The sequence below is a fragment of the Bos indicus genome, chromosome 26 (assembly GCF_029378745.1).
Source record: "Bos indicus isolate NIAB-ARS_2022 breed Sahiwal x Tharparkar chromosome 26, NIAB-ARS_B.indTharparkar_mat_pri_1.0, whole genome shotgun sequence".
Taxonomy (NCBI): Eukaryota; Metazoa; Chordata; class Mammalia; order Artiodactyla; family Bovidae; genus Bos; species Bos indicus.
In genome coordinates, this window is record NC_091785.1 from 44,902,969 (window position 1) to 44,924,567 (window position 21,599).

At 46.0% G+C, this 21,599-nt stretch overlaps 1 protein-coding gene across 5 annotated transcripts in view; it reads left to right on the forward strand.

Moving 5' to 3' along the window:
- The window catches only part of FANK1 (fibronectin type III and ankyrin repeat domains 1), a 107,286-nt gene that overhangs the window by 72,166 nt on the left and 13,521 nt on the right, over nucleotides 1–21,599 (forward strand). For 2 of the 5 annotated variants that reach the window (XM_070781070.1, XM_070781069.1), the window contains 2 exons: nucleotides 13,522–13,699; nucleotides 18,198–18,322. In XM_070781070.1, the coding sequence (XP_070637171.1) occupies nucleotides 13,522–13,699; nucleotides 18,198–18,322 (303 nt within the window). Of the gene's footprint in view, nucleotides 1–3,682; nucleotides 3,753–13,521; nucleotides 13,700–18,197; nucleotides 18,323–21,599 lie in introns of those variants that run through there. The other 3 variants (XM_070781071.1, XM_070781072.1, XM_070781068.1) reach the window with 2 other exon arrangements.

Below are 21,599 nucleotides of genomic sequence, written 5' to 3' on the forward strand. Positions count from 1 at the left end.
ACGCACAATGGAATACCGCTCAGCCAGGAAAAAGAATGAAAGAATGCCATTTGCAGCAACATGGATGGACCCAGAGATTATCCTACTGAGTCAGACAGAGAATGACGAACACTGTATGATGTCACTTAGATGCGTAATCTAAAAAAATGATACAAATGGATGGACCCAGAGATGATCCTACTGAGTCAGACAGAGAATGACAAATACTGTATGATGTCACTTAGATGCGTAACCTAAAAAATGATACAAATGAACTTATTTATAAAACAAACTTACAGTTACCAAATGGAAAAGGAAGGAGGGGTGAATTAGAATATTTTGTTGCTGCTGTTCAGTCTCTCAGTCGTGTACGACTCTTTGTGACCCTGTGGACTGCAGCACACCAGGCTTCCCTGTCCTTCACCATCTCCCAGAGCTTGCTCAAACTCATGTCTGTCGAGTCAGTGATGCCACCCAACCATCCTGTCCTCCGTCATCCCCTTCTCCTCCTGCCTGCAATCCTTCCCAGCATCAGGGTCTTTTCTAATGAGTTGGCTCTTTGCACCAGGTGGCCAAAGCACTGAAGCGTCAGCTTCAGCATCAGTCCTTCCAGTGAATATTCAGGGTTGGTTTCCTTTAGGATTGACTGGTTTGATTTTCTTACTGTCCAAGTGACTCTCAAGAGTCTTTTCCAGCACCTCAGTTGAAAAGCATCAGTTCTTCAGCACTCAGCCTTCTTTACATGCCTCTCATATCTGTACGTGACCACTGGAAAAACCATAGCTTTGACTATACAAACCTTTGTTGGCAAAGTAATGTCTCTGCTTTTTAAAATGCTGTTTATGTTTGTCATAACTTTTCTTCCAAGGAGCAAGTGTCTTTTAATTTCATGGCTGCAGTCACTGTGTGCAGTGACTTTGGAGCCCAAAAAATAGTCTGTCACTGTTTCCATTGTTTCCCCATCTATTTGCCATAAAGTGATGAGACCGGATGCCATTACCTTAGTTTTTTCAATGTTAAGTTTTAAGCCAGCTTTTTCACTCTCCTCTTTCACCTCCATCAGGCTCTTTGGTTCCTCTTCAGTTTCTGCCATTAGGGTGGTGTCATCTGCATATCTGAGGTTATTGATATTTCTCCCGGCAATCTTGATTCCAGCTTGTGCTTCTTCCAGCCCGGCATTTCGCATGATGTACTCTGCATATAAGTTAAATAAGCAGGGTGACAATACACAGCCTTGGCGTACTCCTTTCCCAATTTGGAATTAGTCCATTGTTCCATGTCCGGTTCTAACTGTTGCTTCTTGACCTGCATACAGGTTTTGCAGGAGGCAGGTAGGTGGTCTGGTATTCCCATTTATTAAAGAATTTTCCACAGTTTGTTGTGAGCCACACAGTCAAAGGCTTTAGTGTAGTCAATGAAGCAGAAGTAGATGTTTTTCTGGAATTCTCTTGCTTTTTCTATGATCCAAGGGATGTTGGCAGTTTGATCTCTGGTTCCTCTGCCTTTTCTAAATCCAGCTTGTACATCTGGAAGTTCTCAGTTCACATATTGTGGAAGCCTAGCTTGAAGGATTTTGAGCATTACCTTGCTAACATTTGAAATGAGTGCAATCGTGCGGTAGTTTGAACATTCTTTGGCATTGCCTTTCTTTGGGACTGTAGTGAAAACTGACATTTATTTCTTATTTATTTAATTTGGAAATAACTGATACACACTACTATATATAAAAACAGATAAACAGCAAGGTCCCACTATATAGTTTGGGGAACTATATTCGGATCTTTTAATCTATAATGGAAAAGAATCTGGAGAAGAATATGTAGATAAACCTGTGTATATATGTATATGTGCACGCGTGCTCAGTTGCTTCGGTCACGTCTGATTCTTTTTGACGCTATGGACCCCAGCCTTCCAAGCTTCTCCGTTCATGGGCATCTCTAGGCAAGAATACTGAAGTGGGTTGTCACGCCCTCCTCCAGGGGATATTCCTGATCTAGGGATTGAACCCGCATCTCTTATGTCTCCCACATTGGCAGGTGGATTCTTTACCACTGGTGCCACCTGGGATATATATAATAACTGTATCACTTTGCTGTGTGCCTGAAACCAATGCAGCATTGTAAATTAAGTATGCTTCAATACAAAAAATTAGCTATTAAATAATCCAGATCTTAGGGGGAGGTATGGAGGTATTAATAGGTGGAAGCCTAGATGAAATAAGGTTGACCATAATGATGCTGATAACTGATGAAGCTGGGTGTCAGGCACAAGGGGCTCACTACACTACACTTTCAATTCTTTTATGTGTTTGAAATGTTTTAATAATAGAAAGTGAATGTGTGCATAATACGAACATTTTTTAGTCACTTTTAAATTTATTATTTTTTTTGCTTTTAGTTATCTTCTTCAGACATGTTTCTTGGAGTGGGGTCACCAGGTGGGATATTTTTACGATCGTTGTTTTGAATATGGCCGAATTGCTTTAGTAAAAGATTGTATGGTGCTATCCACAAGTAAGCCAAAATTATCACAGTCTCAAACAGCATAAGGTATTATCATTACGTGTTTGTCACCCAATTTTATCAGTAAAATTGCATCTCACAGTTATTCCCCCCACTTTTAAAGTCAAGCAGAAACTGTGAGCATTTTGTTTTTAATTTTATTTATTTTTGGCTGCACTGGGTCTTCATGCTGTATGCGGGCTTTCTCTAGCTGGCGAGTGGGGGCTACTGTGGTTGTGGGGCTCAGGCTTCTCATTGCAGAGGCTTCTCTTCCTCTGGATCTCGGGCTTCAGGGTACGCAGGCCTCAGTAATCCCGGCACGGGGGCGCAGTAGTTGTGGCATGTGGGCCTACTTGCCTCACAGTGTGTGGGATCCTCCTGGACCAGGGATGGAAGCTGTGTCTCCTGTATTGGAAGGCGGATTCTTTACCACTGAGGCCCCAGGGAAGCCCGAGCATTTTCTTAATTGTGGTTCCTGCTGGTTATCATTTGCAAAAAAACTATCTGCCCCTGTCCTTGGTCCTTTTATCTGTGAGGATTTGATAGGATTCATTGTATGAAAGCCATATATAATGGTTTGGCGTTAAACTCACTGAAACTATCATATTTCACTTAAAAATTATGTATTTATTTTAATTGGAGGCCAATTGCTTTACAATATTGTGGTGGTTTCTGCCATACATGGCCATGAATCAGCCATGGGTGGACATGTGTCCCCCCTCCTGACCGCCCCCCCACCTCCCTCCCCAGTGAACGGAGGAGCTGTCATCACTGTTTGGTATCGTGATATTTGACTGAAAAATCCCTTCTTTCATATGTATCCACAGCAAACATGCTTTTTGACACTTTCACAACCCTAGGTGTAAGGATGATTATGACCTCTGTGTCTTACTGATTTGGAATATGTTCCTGATTTATGCTTGCTATAAACGCATGGTCAAGCCATGATGAATTGTTCCGAGATGGCAGCTACCACTGTTCTTTAATAGCAACCCCCCCACCTGCTGTCACCTTCGTCGTGGGCCACCTGCCACCAGAGGCCAGGCTGCAGATGTCCCTTGTCAATGCAATTTGACCTCCGTAAATTTGCAGGTGTCTCTGGAAGGACAGAGAAACTGCCACCCTGTTTTTATGGTATTCCATATGTGTAATGAACATACTCAGATTGGCTTTCTCTCTTTTTCAGTCCCTACTTTTCATGGTGCTGATGACAATTGGTAATTCCAATACAGATCATGATCACAAATTCTCTCCATAGTGTCTTAAAATACGGTCAGTTGCTTATCATTAATATGCTGAGTAATGTTTTATTCACTCATCTCTTGAGACTCCTCCTGTGGGGGCTGGCACATTTCTGTTATATTATCACAACCCATGTATTTAAACTTTTTAAAATGTCAAGGCCTAATATTACACAGTGGTTTATTTAAACTTTATATTTTTCTGTATTTAAATGTATGACTTGTAAATGATAGTTTTTTAAAATGGATTTCTGGCATATACTAGAGAGCCACATTTTATTCCATCTTCTTAACCATAGGGACTGAACAGTGACAGTGAATGAAGCCCTCTCTATTTCAATTTCATGTTATTTATTACTTGACAAATGGCAAGAGGGGCATAAAATTGTTTTATTTGTCAGATTTGCATAAGAAGTTTCTTACAAAAAGCTTTTATAGTACACAACATACATAAATTCTTACATAATCATCCTTTTGAGATTAGCCTTATAGTTTTTTGTTGTTTTTCCTTTCTCATTTTTTTGGGAACAATGTTTGGGTATATATCTGTATTTTTATATTGTTAAAGTATAATTGACATCTAATGTTATGTTTCAGGTGTACGACATAATGATCTGACGTTTGTATACATGGCAAAATGATCACCAGGTTAAGTCTAGTTAACATGAATCATTATATAGAGTTATAAGCATTTCCCCCCCTTCTTTTCTTGTGATTTTTAAGATCTACTCTTGAAAGTGAAAGTGTTAGTTGCTCAGTCATGTCTGACTTTCCGTGGTCAGACCCTGTGGGCATAGCACGCCAGGCTCCTCTGTCCATGGGATTCTCTAGGCAAGAATACTGGAAGTGAAAATGAAGTCGCTCAGTCGTGTCCAACTCTTTGTGACCCCATGGACTGTAGCCCACCATGTTCGTCTGTCCATAGGATTTCCCAGGCAAGAATACTGGAGTGGGTTGCCATTTCCTTCTCCAGGGGATTTTCCCGACCCAGGGATTGAACCCGGGTCTCCGGCATTGCGGGCAGACGCTTTACTGTCTGAGCCACCAGGGAATCCCAAGAATACTGGAGTGGGTTGCTATTTCCTCCTCCACGGAATCTTCCCGACCCAGGGATCAAACCCAGGTCTGCTGTGTCTCCTGCATCGCCAGGCGGGCTCTTGACCACTAGCGCCACCTCTATTCTGCAGTTCAGTTCAGTCGCTCAGGCGTGTCCGACTCTGCAACCCCATGGACTGCAGCACAACAGGCCTCCCTGTCCATCACCAACTCCTGGACCTGGCTCAAACTCATGTCCATCAAGTCGGTGATGCCATCCAACCCTCATCCTCTGTCGTCCCCTTCTCCTCCTGCCCGCACTCCCTCCCAGCATCAGGGTCTTTTCAAACGAGTCAGCTCTTCGCCTCAGGTGGCCAAAGTACTGGAGCTTCAGCTTCAGCATCAGTCCTTCCAATGAATATTCAGGACTGATTTCCTTTAGGATGGACTTTATGGCTCTCCAGCTTTCAAATATGCAATATTAACTATAGTCACCATGCTATATGTTACATCCCCGTGACTTAATTATTTTGTAGATGGAAGTTTGTAACTTTTGACCCCCTTAATCCACTTTCATTCCCCCCCACCCCACCTGGCCTCTTGCAAGCACCAGTCTGTTCTCTGTTGGAAAAGTTTTAAGGTAAGAAAAATTTGCCATGATGGAAAGAAATTACCAGTTGTTTTATAGGAAAGATGCAAAATTGAAAGTTTTTTTTTTCCTTTTTGTTAGTAATCTTTAGAAAAGCTAAACTTTAAGCCCGAGTTTATGACATAAGATTATGTGATTGGCTAAATTTGAATACTGGTTTTCAGACTTAAATAAACAAAAGCACATTTTAAAAGATCTGATACTTATAATGAGGAAAAATAGAGTTCTAAAACTCCTGTATAAAAAGCATCTAAATTGTGTCTATGCCTATGTGTTTGTATGTGTGTTGTATGTGTATTTTATAAAATTATGAAAACAATTCCCCAAATAGTGTTTCTATTTAGATAAATATAAATGCAAATGTGGACATAAACTTCTTGGCTAAATAAATAAATACCTAAAAGGTGGGCTTTTGAGTTTTCCAAAATGTTGACTGTAGTCAGTTTGGGAAAGATGTATTATTACTTATGACAGCTGGTAGGTTCATCTCAGGGTACAGTGAGTCAGAGCTATTGACCTAGAGGTACTTACCTCCCCTTGCAATTCCAGCTTCACTGTGAATCCTGAGGATGACAAGATTTAAGAATAAAGAACTCTGTTCATGTATTGGGAGTAGACTCAGTTGAGTATACTTTCCCTACAGGGTGCCTATTCCTTGCTCTGGTACAAAAAACCAGATATTTATAAGTTGTCTGACTGATTATTTTACTCACATTTGAGAGCCTTTCCTCTGCGTTTCATGCTAAACATAAGGAGGCATCTGGCTGGTCTCCTACCCACTTCGCAGGGTCAAGGTGAACATCACCAAACCCCTCTGCCTGTGGTCCTCCTAGACTATCTAATCCTCCTCTTTATGGACCAAGTTCCTGCTGATGAACAGCCTTCCTGACCCAGGGCTGGGAGGGAGCCCCCTTCCCTTCCTTCTCCGGTGTCACATCCCCAGCCTTCACTCATTCAAATAATGACCTGGTTCATTATCTCCCTTTCTCTTGTTATTTCCTTTTGCTCATTTAAAAGTGTCCTTGGAGTTCAAATGAGTTCCCAATTTAACCCTGATTTAAAATGAGTGGCTGGAGGAAACCTGGAGATCTAACCAACAGTATATTTTTTTTTTACTCCAGGGTCTGCATATCACGTCTCTGTTCCTAAAGTTAAAAAGTAAAAGTCGCTCAATCGTGTCTGACTCTTTGCAACCCCATAGACTATATAGTCCATGGAATTCTCCTGGCCAGAATTCTGGAGTGGGTAGCCTTTCCCTTCTCCAGGGGATCTTCCCAACCCAGGGATCGAACCGAGGTCTCCCGCATTGCAGGCAGATTCTTTACTGGCTGAGCCACAAGGGAAGCCCAAGAGTACTGGGAGTGGGTAGCATATCCCTTCTCCAGTGGATCTTCCTGACCCAGAAATCGAACCGGGGTCTCCTGCATTGCAGGCAGATTCTTTCCCAAGTGAGCTATCAGGGAAGCCCCTCTGTTCCTAAGAGACAATTTAATACAATTTTGAAAAGCCAGGTGGGCTGTGTTTTCATCATGATTCTGCCAGTTAGCACTTTGTGACCTTGGGCAAATTAACCCTCTCTGCGTCTGAGATTTTTTTATTGTTGTTGTTTAGTCTCTCAGTCGTGTCCCTGACCAGGGATCAAACCTGAGCCCCCTGCATTGGCAGGCAGATTCTTTACCACTTGGGAAGCCATCTGGGTCCTTCTGGCATTCATGGTTTTCTGCCAGAAGCAGCCCTTGTGTGGCTGGAGATTTGGATCTTGTTAAGTCGTGCTTCACAGTAAAGAAGATGGAGAGCATCATGCAGGTTAGTGCACTAACTTTTGGGGTTCCCGGTGAGTCACGTCTTGTCTTGGGCTCGGTCAGGTGGGCTGCTATAATGGCTGTGCCTCCACGCAGTCTTCATTCACGAGCGCTGAACCTGGGAGAGGTTGTGGAGTTGAGAAACTGGAATCACTTCTTTAAAAAGTAACAATAAATCAACTTTCTACACACCACACCTTTTCCAGGGTACTGGAGCTGGAGGGGGTGATGATGAACAGGGAGGGTTCTGACCCCGTCTTGTCCCTGCAGCTGGCAGTGGGCACACTGCTGGGTCGGGAGGCAGTGGAGCATCCGTGGCCATGCCAGGTTGATGGATAGAGGTCTCTGGTTATTTGCCCATCAGTGGTAAAGAACAAGGCATGAGAAACACATGCAAAACCGGGGATGTTGTCTTTTTGTTTCTCATATAAATTTGTGAACCATTTGATTTGTCCCTTTTGAAACTGGGCATTCATTTAGATTTTCTTACTTTTTTTTTTTTTAATTTTGTCTGCACTCAGTCTTTGTTGCAGCGAGCAGGTTTCTCTAGTTGTTCTGCGAGGGCTGAGTTGCCCACAGTGTGTGGGATCTTAGTTTCCTGACCAGGGGTAGAACCTGCATCCCCTGCTTGGGAAGGTGGATTCTTAACCACCGGACCACCAGAGAAGTCCCAAGAATTTCTTACCTTTCTTGATTTCCAATGGGATCATTGATTTTTTTTTTTGTCTTTAAAAAAAATATTGAAATTAGTTGATTTACAATATTGTGTTCATTTCAGGTATAAAGCACTGTGATTGTTACACACACACACATGCATATATATTCTACAGATTGTCTTCCCTTAACAGTTATTACAGAATATGGAGTTGAGACAATCCTGTGGTATACAGTAGGTCCTTATTGGTTATCTGTTTTATATATAGTAGCATGTATATGTTAATCCCAATTTTTTAAGCTGGATGTCTCTGGAACTGAAACTGTACTCAGCTTCTACTTATTGGGAGGGTAATTCATAACAGTCTGCCCATCCTGGTCTCTGAAAGGTTTAAGGAGCCTCTGAATAGTTTTAGGAGGCTCTGACAAAGAAAAGAGCTGTTCAGTTAACAATGTCACAATGAAAGGCACCATGCTGTTCTGCAGTCAGAGTTGCAGAAATTGAATGAAATGACTCATGTTGAAAGACCTGTGTCCCCGACATGTGGTATGTGATCATTAGTTCCTCTCCCCATGTGTTTGAATTAGTATTTAAAACACTGAACTACGTTTCGCTAAGAAAACCAATAGCCCCACAAAAGTGATGTATATCATTTATTTGTATAGTTATTTCTTAAAAATAGATATTTCAAATACACCAAAATTATTGAAAATCGTAATATGCCCCAGTGGGCCACCTAGGTTTCAAAGGTTAATGTTTTGCCATATATGCCTTAAATTCTTAATGACATGAAACCTTACAAACGCAGTGGTGAGTCACCCTCCTGCCCCAGCTTACCTCATCCTTTCCCTGGCTCTTTTTAAAAGCACTCTCTCCTGGCGATGTACATTTGTCAGTGTTTTCCAACTTTCACTGTATCTCTATATTTATAAACTATAGTTATAGTTGTGTAGTTTATATATAGTGTTGTACGTTTTAAAAAGATACATACATACAATGCAGTGTATCCTCTGAACCTGTGTTTTTACACACTCATTTGAGATTTGCATTGCATGGAAAACTACTTCCTTTTAGCTGCTGTGTGGGCTTCCCTTGTAGCTCAGTGTGTAGAGTCCGCCTGCGATGCAGGAGACCTGGTTTCGATCCCTGGGTCGGGAAGATTCCCCTGGAGAAGGAAATGGCAACCCACTCCACTATTCTTGCATGGAGAATCCCATGGACAGAGGAGCCTGGCGGGCTACCGTCCATGGGGTCACAAGAGTTGGACGCGACTTAGGATACCATTGGTCTGGAATATCCCATAGTTTATTTAGATGCTTCATATATATTGTCACCAAGCACTGTTTTCATCTCTGATTCAGAGCCGGTATTCAAACCCAGCTTTCTCTAATTCCATCAAGCAATGCATTCAATAAATACTAGGAAGAAAACATTTTAAAGAATGAGCTTGCAGACTGCCTGCTAGATCTCTGGGATCTAAATGTAAAGGAAATTGGCTGTCCATCCTCCTGGCAAAGCAGGATCAGGGCAGCCTTGTCTTGCTGGGAGAAGGCCGTTGGTATGGGGATACACTGCAGGAGGCCCCGGGGTCCCAGATGTGGTGGGTCACTACCTGAGATATTGGCTGAAGGGGAAGCAAAAGATCCTTTCTTTATGGATAATAAATATTGGGGAATCAATGACATTAAAAAAATTAGAGTGTAGTTAGTTTACAATGTTGCCTTAGTTGCAAATGTACAGCAAAGTGGTTCAGTTATACATTTGTTGTTCAGTCGTTCAGTCGTGTCCAAGTCTTTGAGACCCCATGGACTGCCGCATGCCAGGCTTCTCTGTCCTTCACCATCTCCTAGAGTTTTCCCAAACTCATGTCCATTGAGTCTGTGATGCTATCCCACCATCGCATCCTCTGTTGCCCCCTTCTCCTCCTGCCTTCAATCTTTCCCAGCATCAGGGTCTTTTCCAATGAGTTGGCTCTTCACATCAGGTGGCCAAATTAGTGGAGCTTCAGCATCAGCATCAGTCCTTCCAATGAATATTCAGAGTTGATTTCCTTTAGGATTGACTGGTTTGATCTCTTTGCTGTCCAAGGGACTCTCAAGAGTCTTCTCTAACACCACAGTTTGAAAGCATCAATTCTTTGGCGCTCAGCATTTTTTATTGTCTAACCCTCACATACGTACATGACTACTGGAAAAAATCATAGCTTTGACTATACAGACCTTTCTGGAAAATTCATGTCTCTGCTTTTTAATATGCTATCTAGGTTTATCATTGCTTTTCTTCCCAGGGGCAAGTGTCTTTTAGTTTCATGGTGCACTCACCATCCACGGTGATTTTGGAGCCCAAGAAAATAAAAGTCTGTCACTGTTTCCATTGTTCCCCCATCTATTTGTCATGAAGTGATGGAACCTTATGCCATGATCTTAGTTTTTTGAATGTTGAGTTTTAGGCCAGCTTTTTCACTCTCTTCTTTCACTTTCATCAAGAGGTTGTTTAATTCCTCTTTGCTTTCTGCCATAAGGCTGGTGTCATCTGCATATCTGAGGTCATTGATATTTCTTCTGGCAATCTTGATTCCAGCTTGTGATTCATCCAGCCCAGCATTTCTCATGATGTACTCTGCATATAAGTTAAATAAGAAAGGTGACAATATATAGTCTTGACGTATTCCTTTTCCGATTTGGAACCAGTCTGTTGTTCCAGGTCCAGTTCTAACTGTTGTTTCTTGATCTGCATACAGGTTTCGCAGGAGGCAGGTAAGGTTGTCTGGTATTCCCATCTCTTGAAGAATTGTCCACAGTTGGTTGTGATCTACACAGTCAAAGGCTTTAGCATAGTCAGTGAAGCAGTAGTATATGTTTTTCTGAAATTCTCTTGCTTTTTATATGATCCAATGGATGTTGGCAATTTGATCTCTGGTTTCTCTGCCTTTTCTAAATCCAGCTTGTATATCTGGAAGTTCTCAGTTCACATGCTATTGAAGCCTAGCTTGAAGGATTTTGACCATTACTTTGTTAGCATGTGAGATGAGTGTAATTGTGTGGTAGTTTTTACATTCTTTTGCATTGCCCTTCTTTGGGACTGGAATGAAAACTGAGCTTTTCCAGTCTTGTTTTTTCCAGCCACTGCTGAGTTTTCCAAATTTGCTGGCATATTGAGTGCAGTGCTTTAACAGCATCATCTTTTAGGATTTGAAATATCTCAGCTGGAATTCAATCACCTCTACTAGCTTTGTTCATAGTGATGGCTTCCTAAGGCCCACTTGACTTCATACTCCACGAAGTCTGGCTCTAGGTGAGTGATCACACCATCGTGGTTATCTGGGTCATGAAGATCTTTTTTGTTTAGTTCTTCTGTGTATTCTTCTTAATATCTTCTGCTTCTGTTAGATCGATACTGTTTCTGTCCTTTATTGTGCCCATCTTTGCATGAAATGTTCCCTTGGTATCTCTAATGTTCTTGAAGAGATCTCTAGTCTTTTCCATTCTGTTGTTTTCCTCTGTTTCTTTGCATTCTTCACTGAAGAAGGGACTTCCCTATAGCACAGATGATAAAGAATCTGCCTGCAGTGCAGGAGACCTGGGTTCAATCCCTGGGTTGGGAAGATCCCTTGGAGAAGGAAATGGCAATCCACTCCAGTATTCTTGCCTGGAGAATCCCACGGACAGAGGAGCCTGGTGGGCTACCGTCCATGGGGTCACAAAGAATTGGACACGACTAAGTGATTAACACACACACTTAAGAAGGCTTTCTTATCTCTCCTTGCTCTTCTTTTGAACTCTGCATTCAAATAGGTATATCCTTCCTTTTCTCCTTTGCCTTTTGCTTCTCTTCTTTTCTCAGCTATTTGTAAGGCCTCTTCAGACAACCATTTTGCCTTTTTGCATTTCTTTCTCTCGGGGATGGTTTTGATAACCACCTCCTATACGGTGTTGTGAACCAGCAATCCACATTTCTGCAGGCACTCTGTCTATCAGATGTAATCTCTTGAATCTATTTGTCACTTCCATTGTATAATCGTAAGAGTGTGTAGATGTTAATTCCCAAAGTCCCAATTCATCTCTTCTTTTCCAATCACCTTGGGTAGGTAAAGGTTTGCTTCCTATTTCTGTGGGTCTCTTTCTGTATTGTAAACAAGCTTACTTGTATCAGATATTAGATTCCACTTGGAAGTGATATCATATGATAGTTGTCTTTGTCTGATTTTCTTTGCCTAATATGATAACGTCTAGGTCCCTCCACTTTGCTGTAAATGGCATGGTTTCATTCTTTTTTACGACTTGGTAATGTTCCATCGTGTCTACATACCATGTCTTCTTTATCCACTCCTCTGCTGATGAGCACTTAGATTCCTTCCATGTCTTGGCTGTTGTGAATAATGTGGCTGTGAACATTGGGGCACATGGATCTTTTCGAGTTAGAGTTTTCTCTTGATAACAATGGTAGCTTTTGAGGCCTGAAAGACTCTGAGGGACAGGGAAAGGTTTTAAAGGAAGTGTGAGTCAAGGGCCCAGCCCTAAGGACCTAAAAATCCAGCAGGGGAGACGAAAGTAACATGAAACAGAACAACTGGGTATGGAACAGCTTGCTGTGTGCTGTGCCCCTTGTCATCTTTTACAGAAATGAAATATCCTCTTTTTCTCCACATCTTGACTTCTACCTCAACAATACCTTCTGGAAATACTTTCAAGGCATCTAGTGCAGAACAAATGTATTTTTAAAGGCCATGTAATATTCCATGCTATGGACATACCATTATTTATTTGACTATTCTGTTGTTAATGGGTCATCTCCTTTTTTTCACTGTAATTGGCTAAAAGCTGTAGCAGTTAATGTCCTCATACTATATATATGTCCTGATGTGCTCAGATTTCCGTGGGAGAGTCTACCAAGACTGGCATGGTGGCAGAGGAGGGTGTGTGTATTTCTAATTTTAATAGATGCTGTCTTATTGCTTTCTAAAAAGGCTAGGATTCATACTCCACACACCATCCCACCCCAACCGACGTATAAGTGTCCTTTCCCCTCATGGTCACTTTTAATAGTTCTGAAGTTCTTTTTAAGTGTCTGACGTTGTTATCCATTTCAATGGCTACTAGGCAATATAAATGCCTTCTTGGAAATTGTTGGTTATCTTTACTGTCTTGTCTACTGCTCATCTGTTGCCTGGTGGTTATTATTACCCTTTCGGTTTTCCCCTTGGTTAGTTTGTAAGAGCTGTTTATATAGAATCGGTATCAACCCTTTGTCCTCTGTGTTACAAATATTTGGACCAGTGCTTTCATTTGTCTACTGACTTTGCTCACCAGCCAATTCATGAAGGATGGTAGCGGCAAACTGTGTTTCATCAGCTCAGAGAACATCCTAATTTGTTCCATAAGTTAACCAACCTTTTGGAAAGGTCCGTGGATGAAGTGTGAGGTCGATGGGTAAGATGCAGTCGCCTCGTTGATGAACTTGGCAGCTCACTGCATCAGCTGAATTTTCTATCACCTAACGGTTTTCCAAGGTTCTTCAAACCATAGGGAGACATACCTACAGTATGCCTGATGTAGAGGAAAACACAGCTGATCTTTGAGCAGCTATAACGCACTCAGCCAGTCTCTCTTGTCCTTATGGGAAAAGAGCCCTGAAATACTGTATCGTTTTTCTTTTCTAGAAATCGCATCATTCTCAAAGCCTCATCCGCCTGTTGTGGGCAAAGTGACTCATCACAGCATTGAACTATACTGGGATCTGGAGAAGAAAGCAAAGCGGCAGGGACCCCAGGAACAATGGTTCAGGTTTTCTATCGAAGAAGAGGACCCCAAATTGCACACTTACGGTATCATTTATACGTAGGTGCAATGTTGAATTGCTTAATATTTTGCTTTGGTTTCTTGATTAGCTGGATTGGTTTCTGTTGTCTCCAAGAAGACTTGTTTTTTGAAATTAAAAGGATGAGAGAGCATCATTTGCATCCACTCTTTCTGTGAAGGATGAATTTCGGAAAAGAAGGGTGAGCAGTCGCTTTGAAATTAAACCTCCTAGACCTCTGAGAGCTCTGTAGGCTTCTGAAATATTCTAAGGGTGTATATTTCAAATCCGAAATGTGGAGACAGAATCAGAGGAGAGTTGGATGAAACCGCATGAGGTTCCCATCAGGCTGCCCTGGGCACAGGTGTGACAGCTCCCTGACACTCATGTTGCATCAGTGGTCCCTCGCTGACTCTTCCAACCCACCTGCCACCTCCCTCTCGCCTCCATCCGGGCCTGGCTTTTCGCCTTCCCCTTGAATGTGTTTCCTTCTGTTTTTATTTATTTATTTTATTTTTTGTGGCTGCACTGGATCTTCACGGCTTTGCACGGGCTTTCACTCGTTGCGGCGAGTGGGGGGCTCCTCTTCTTTGCAGTACGCTGGAGATGAGGTGACTTTTTCTCGTCGAGTTGACTTTTCTAGTGGCAGAGCACAGGCACTAGGCGTGCAGGCTCAGCAGCTGTGGCGCATGGGCTCAGTACTTGCAGCACACAGCCTTAGTTGCTCAGCAGCATGTGGAATCTTCTGGGACCAGGGATCGAACCCGTGCCCCCTGCTTTGGCAGGCGAACTCTTATCCACTCCGCCACCGGCAAAGTGCTCCTTCTGTTTGTAACACAGCTGGTTCCTCCACATCATGCATGTGTCATATCAAATACTGGCCCCTCCTCAAGAGGCTCCCCGAGGTAGCCTTCCTTCCAGCCCCCTGTCTTCTCTGCTGTGACCGGGTTTCATTTTCTCGTGACGTCTGGCTCTGCTGGAGTCACTTTGCTGTTGGTCTCTTCATTTTCTGTCTCCCCCACCACCCCAGCATCTAAACTCCACGAGAGGCAGGTAAGATTCCTGCTTTGCTTCAGGCTCTCTCCCCAGCTCCCAGACAGTGTCGGCACACAGGAGGCCCTCAAAATACTTGTATCAAGAAGTCATTTGTTCCCCGCCGTGGCCCTTAGCTTTTACTTTAATCCTTATTTCTTCCTTTGCCAGGTCTACTGCTTGTAAAATGACTTTGTATTTCAGGAAGAAGACTGAAAATGAGGTACCAGTATGGTTTTAGATGTAACTTTTAATTTTGACATAATCGCAGCTTCACATCTGGCTGTGAGAAATCGTTCAGACTGATCCCACGAACTTCTTACGCTTTCCCCAGTGGGGACATCAGGGAGAGCTGTAGGGCAGAGTCATCATCCTGGCGATGCAGAACAGTCGCAGTGCTTGGCTGGACTTCGCTCAAGGTGGCATTGTGGTGAGGGTGCAAACCCAAACCACGGTATCCTGGTGGTTTGATGAATGATTCTTTGTACCTAGAGAAAAAAAAATGCATGCACTTACATGAAACAAACAAACAAATCCACCCTAAAGCATGAAAGATGATATAAGTATCCCTATATAGACAGAAAAAGATCCAATTTCTTTCCTGCTGTCTCTCTCAGTACCATGAGCCGAGCTTGGAGACGTCAGGTGGGGCTCTCCTAGGGGCGCCTTTACTTCCCGCCTCCATTTCTCCTGTGGTGTGTGAGCAGTCATGTCCACTGGCCTCCAGCCTGGGTTTCTCAGAGGTCTGAGTGCTGCCTGGCCTGGAAGCTCAGCTGGTTGGTTGCCTAGTGTTTCAGGACCTGTCCCGGAGGCCTTCAGACCCCCAACCCTGAGCTATCAGTGTGAGATGCTCAAGCTATCTCAGAGGATTAGCACAAGCCTTGACACTAGGTGGCAGAGTGAGACCACGTTAATCTTGACCTCTTTTCTTGGTTCCATCCCTTTCCCCCCAGGTGTGTCATTAAAACTAGGAAATGCCTTTCTTTAAAAAAGCGGCAATCTAGACTACCTGACCTTGGGCTTGTGGGTATAAGAACTTCGTTTTGAGCCGTCACTTTCTGTTCTTCTGCTCCACCAGCCAGTCTAGGATGGGTGCCGTCATCTGACGTGGGTGCCCCTTCTCACAGCCCGTGATCTAGCTTTTGTAAGTTCTCCCTCTGCACATCCTTTCGGTGCTGTCTCTCATTCGACTCCAGCACGTCCCTCGCGAGGTTGCAAGGAGGATCTGTTTTCTGAGTTGTCCACTGCTGAGTCCCCAGGTCCTCCAGCTGTCCACAGTGGCTGATGTAATTGTCCACATCCCTTTTAGTTGCTGTGTGATTGTCCAAAACCCACATTTTCTTTTTTAACCTTCCTCTTGTCATGTTGTCTGCAATGCGTTTCCATTGCTTGCAGGATGAAGGTCAGACTCCTGCAGACTAACATTTGATGCTCTTCACTTTGCCCACCACCTGCCTTTCTTCCTGTCTCTTATTTCTGAGCATGAACCTTCCAGTGAAATCTGCTTCACGTCCTTGGACGACGCCTTGAATTTTCTTGCACGTGTGTTCAGTTGTTTTCCCTGTTCAGACCAATCTTCCCTCCCACCCTGCTCCATCCTTCCCTCCACCCAAGTCAGGTTCTGTCTTGACTGAGACGTTCCTTTTGCTCTCCTGTTATCTATCCCTCTAAATTCCTCCAATAGTCATTTCCCGTATCATGCATCTCATTCATTCATTCAATCAGCACCTTCTATATGCCAGACATTGTTCTGGTTGCTGGGGATACCGCACTGGACAAACAGATCCTAATTCCTCCCTCGTGGTGAGGAAGATGAATGATAAGGAAGGGGCAGAAGTGAAAACAGAGTGTGTCGGATGGTGGTGAGTACTGAGGAGGAGAAGCTGGGGGCTTGGCGTGGAGGTGAAGAAGGCTTCACTGAGCGGGTGACATCTGTGTGAAGGAGCAAGGGAGGGGTATCTGTGCGTGTCTGGAAGAACGTCCCGGGCAGAAGACACAGCTGGTGAAAATGCCTGGAGTTCCAGAAATGCTGAGCAGTGGTGTGAATGAGAGGGGTGACAGGGGCTGGGCCAGGGAGGAGACCCCTGGGGTCCCGGGGGCCGCCCCTATGCCAGGGGAGAAGCCACCAGGCCCCCATAAACCGTGGCAGATGTGGTGGTCTTGCCCCAGGAGGGTCAGTCTGGCTGCTGAGGGAGGAGCTGAGGTGGCCATAGCAGGGAGGATTAACTGCGCAGCGTCTGTAATAATTTAGGTGGGAGACAGCACAGTGGTGAATTCAGGGTTTTAAAGACCGTTTTGAAAACTTTGGCTGGTGGACCAGGCGCGGGATGTGAGAGAAGGAGGATAGCAGGGGGCATCCGTGGACAACTCGAGGTTGGGAGCACCGCTGGATGACATACAAGTCCGTGGGCTTTTGGAGACCTGGTGTCCTAGAAAGCGTGGCGAGTCAAACACACAGGCCCCTGGCCCTGCCTCCTGGCACCTTCTCCGAGCCCTCAGCCGGCAGCACGGCCTGCCTGCCTTTCCCGGGGCTTGTTTTGCGGCTCCAAATGCTCTGATCCCCGCCCTTGCCTCCGGAGGCCTGCAGGTTTCCGTCGCAGCCTCTGGCCAGCTTTCTGTCCTCCAAATGTTCAGCACCCACTTCCCGCAAATGTTTCCCAGTTGAGACGGACCGCGGGGCGTGATGAGAGCACCCTTCCTGTACCACCCGTCTCCCCAGCGGCTCCCTCCTCACGTCCCCTCCTTCCTCACACCCTCTTCTTCCTCACGTCCTCTCCCTGCAGGGGCATTTTGCCCGCAGTGGGGCCACAGCCGCCACGGATAGCCTTGTCCGCCTGCTCAAAACCCCCACCCAGGAAGCTCCTGTGTGCTCTCGGACTGCCGAGCTTAGCTTCCAGTTGTGAAGCTTGGCCATTTGAGGACAGATATCACGGGTCAACGTGACCACTTGTCCACAGTACAGTAAGTCCCTTACATACGAGTGAGGTCCATTCCAAGAGCGAGTCGATAAGTCCACTTTGAGTCCAGCAAAGTCCAACCAGCACAACCGGCTCTATAGTACGGTAACAGGGTTGTCACGCTTTTCACGTAAATGATACATAACTCAGCAAACAAGAGTACACAAAAGCACAGCCTCCTGAAGAGCGTACGTGACCATGTACGCCAGACACGTAAACTAACAACGGGCATGATGGGACCCACGTCTTTGCGAGTTCACAGCTTGAAGGTTCTCGTGTAGGGGACTTACTCCACAGTCACGTGCCAGCTGAGTGTCTGCCTGCGGGAGGGAGACTGGGGTGGAGGGCACCCCGGGGGGCAGGAGGGGAGCCTGGTTTGTCCTTTGTGCCCAGGAGTTCAGCCCAAGGTGAGAGACGGCCATCCGTCCAGGTGAGCTCCGTACTGGGGGTAGTCAATGCTCAGAAACCCTTCCGCCCGCCCTTCTGGTAGCTCCAGAGGACGCAGCCTCCATGACCGGCTGTCTTCACTGCGGGTCTCCCTTCCGTCTAGGGGCTACGCGACCAAGCACGTGGTGGAAGGCCTGGAACCGCGGACCCTGTACCGATTTCGGCTGAAGGTCACCAGCCCCTCCGGAGAGTACGCGTACAGCCCGGTGGTCTCGGTGTCCACGACCCGTGAGTATTCAGAACTCGGAGCCCATTTGTCTAATGGTGACCGGCCGGCGTGGAGGGGAAGATGCTCTGCTTTCGGCTCGGCCTGACCGCACGCAGAAACCGCTCCGTTTTTGAACGCCGTGATAACATTGTTCACTGGCCAGGCCTGGCCATCCCACAAGGGAAGTCGCGTTATGCTCAAACAAATGTGTTTTTGTGTTGGCTGGTGCTACCCTGGGAGCGCACATTCAGGAAAAAAAAAGGATGACGTCACCTTTCTTAGGAAACAAGCCAGGGGGCGTGTGGGCCGCCCCAAGGGTTCCCAGGCTGAGAAGCAGGCTGCCCGCCTGGGGGACCTCAGGGGAGAGGTCTGCTTGGCATTTTGTCCCTTTGAGACAACGTCAGTGCATCGTCATGACTTGACGCATAAACCTGGTTCCGGGGGATGCCGTGGGTGAGGACATGTTGGGGGGGGACACACGTGTGTGGGGACGCAGTCGGGGAGGGGTGAGAGGCCGATTTAGGAGTGTAAATATTTTCTGTGATCATACTTTCCCTTTTAAAGGTTTATTTATTTTTGGCTGTGCTGGGTCCGCATTAATTTGCATGGGCTTTCCCTAGCTGCACCGAGTGGGATGACTCTTCATTGCCGTAGCGGCCTTCTCATTGCGGTGGCTTCTCTTGCCGTAGAGCACACACAGGTTCTAGAGCGCACAGGCTTCTGTAGTTGCAGTTCCCGGGTTCCAGAGCACAGGCTCAGTAGTTGCGGTCCATGGGCCTCGTTGCCCCGAGGCCTGTGGGATCTTCTCAGACCCGGGATCGAACCTGTGCCCCCTGGCTGGGCTTCCCGGGTGGCTCAGCTGGTAAAGAATCCACCTGCAATGTGGGGGACCTGGGTTTGATCCCTGGGTTGGGAAGATCCCCTGGAGAAGGGAAAGGCTACCCACTCCAGTGTTTTGGCCCAGAGAATTCCACGGACTGCATAGTCCACGGGGTCACAAAGAGTCGGACACGACTGAGCGACTTTGACTTTCCCCTGCACTGGCAGGCTGATTCTTCACTACAGAGCCACCAGGGAAGCCCTGTGATCGGTATTTTAAAGCATTTTGAAAGTGTGTGTCTATAACACAGTGACATCTTTGAACTAGAATGCTGTGAAGATTAAAACGGTCAGAAGTGTTCCTCCCGGCCCACCCACTGAAAACACAGACAAACCTTTTTCTCGGTTGCATAAAGGGAATCCACCTCTTGTGAGTTAAATGTTATTTTCAAGTTTCATTCAGTGTAGCATTTGGCTTGAATACGGGTGTATATGTTTTCAGTGAGTTTCAGTCGTGTCTGTAAGGCCTTTACTCATGGAAGTTTTTGTGTGCAGGAAAGATCATTCAGATTTTGGGTTGGTTCATAACAGCTTCCATTGCATGGGGGCCATGAGGGGGTTGGATCTCAGCTTAGCAAGCTGAGAACTTAGTTAAAGCTAAGAGTGGTGACATCATGTACACCCCCTAAACAGTGCTCAGCTGATCGTGAAGAAATTTAGTTTCAGACAAGACTTCTGACGTGAAATGGTCAATTCTGAAGATTCTGGTCAGAAAAGATGGCTTGACCCTGAAGCTGGAGAGGATGAATGCACTTGCTTTTCTGTGGAAGCTGTTGAGCTCCTGGAGTGTTTTAGGGGAAAGAAAAGGCAGACCTGTGTTAGCTCTTTGTGCGCTGGGAGAAGGCATAGAGAAGGGAGGAGAGCAGAGAGGAGAAACACGGGCAAAGGGAGCCCATAGGGTGAAGAGAGGCTCCGGGGGCCAGCTTTGGGGCAGGCGGCTCCCCCAGGCCGGCCTTCAGCTCCCTGCTGCCTTCCAGGGGCTCCACCCCTGCATTCTGGGGCACCCTCCCCTCCACTCCTGGGCCTGTCGAGTCCACTCCAGGGGCAGAGCTCTGCTCCGGGTGGGTCCTCGTGGGGCTGCCCCTGGCCTGCCGGGCACTCAGGTCCTCCCCCAGTACAGAGCCGTGTCTCAGGGTCTCCCCGCCTCTAGCAACACTCCATTGCCTCTTATTTTACATAGTCATTCGTCTTTCCTGGCTTCCACCTACTGTGCGCTGAAGGACGAGGGTGATGGGTTAGTCATGTCTAATTATAGAAGATCCTTAAGACACGTGTGGGCGGATAGTGAACAAAATGCCCCGAGATAGACCCGGGAGGAGGAGGAGATGCTCTGACTGGCTCGGCTTGCTTTCCTGTGTGTCTCAGGAGGTGGTTCTGGTTCCCACTGGCTGGGGAGGTGCCCCTGAACCTGCCAGGTGAGCAGAACCAGGTGCAGAGGGGCCTCTGGTGGCCACTGGCATCCTTAGTATCCCACCGAAGGCAGGGCAGGGGCTCCTGGGCCTTGTGGCCAGAGGCTACGGGGAGTCAGGGCACCACCTGGAGTTCTTCTAGGAAGACAGAGGACCGCCACCCGCCATAGCTCTTGGTCTGTCAGCTGACAGTGGCGGTGCTGCAAGCCCGGTGTGCCTTCTCCTTGCCCAGTGGACTTTGGAGAGGCAGCCATGGATAGCTGGTCCAGTGGTCCAAAGCCTTTGTCACTGCGGTCCATGGCTTCCGCGGGTCGAGAGACAAGGCCTCCTGCAGGGATGAAGGTGAGCTGGACACGAGGCTCCTGGCGATGCCCTGGGAGCCGGGCGTCTGGTCACAGTGGACGCGCCTGCGTCCAGGACGCGCACGGGACCTCAGGGCCCTCTCCCGGGTGGGAGGATCGGGTACCTCTTCCTTCTGGCTGGCTACTGCTCGCTTAGGCTGTTACTATAATATACAAAGCAGACTCTCCTAAGGAGGCAGATTATGCTAAACAAAGAATTAAAAACGTGCGCATTATATAAAACAAGCGAAAATGCTTCTGTGGGTTGATAATTTGCATTCGGTTTGAAAGTGTTTTAATGAATCACAAAAGCATGTACTTTGCTTGAATAAAGGATGCTCAGCCTTTTTTTTTTTTTTTTCCTTCCCCAGGTAAAGTACGCGAGACTCTTGCTTAAATGAGGCATGCAATTTTAATCAGTTGGGCCCTTAAAAAGAAAGAAAAACAGCTGCTGCTTCTTAATTGGCAAATATTTTCCCCAATGAGCTCATCATTTATTCACTGTTTTTAATAGAGACTTAAATTCCACCAAGAAAGGTGTTATCACCCCACTTCAATATCTGCCAGGGCATCTGCAGCTAAATGACCCTCCTAGAGAACGTGAGCTGAGGCTTCCAAATGCTTCTCTGTCCCCCCCTCCTCCTGGCCAGGTGTCCCCTCCCGAGGTC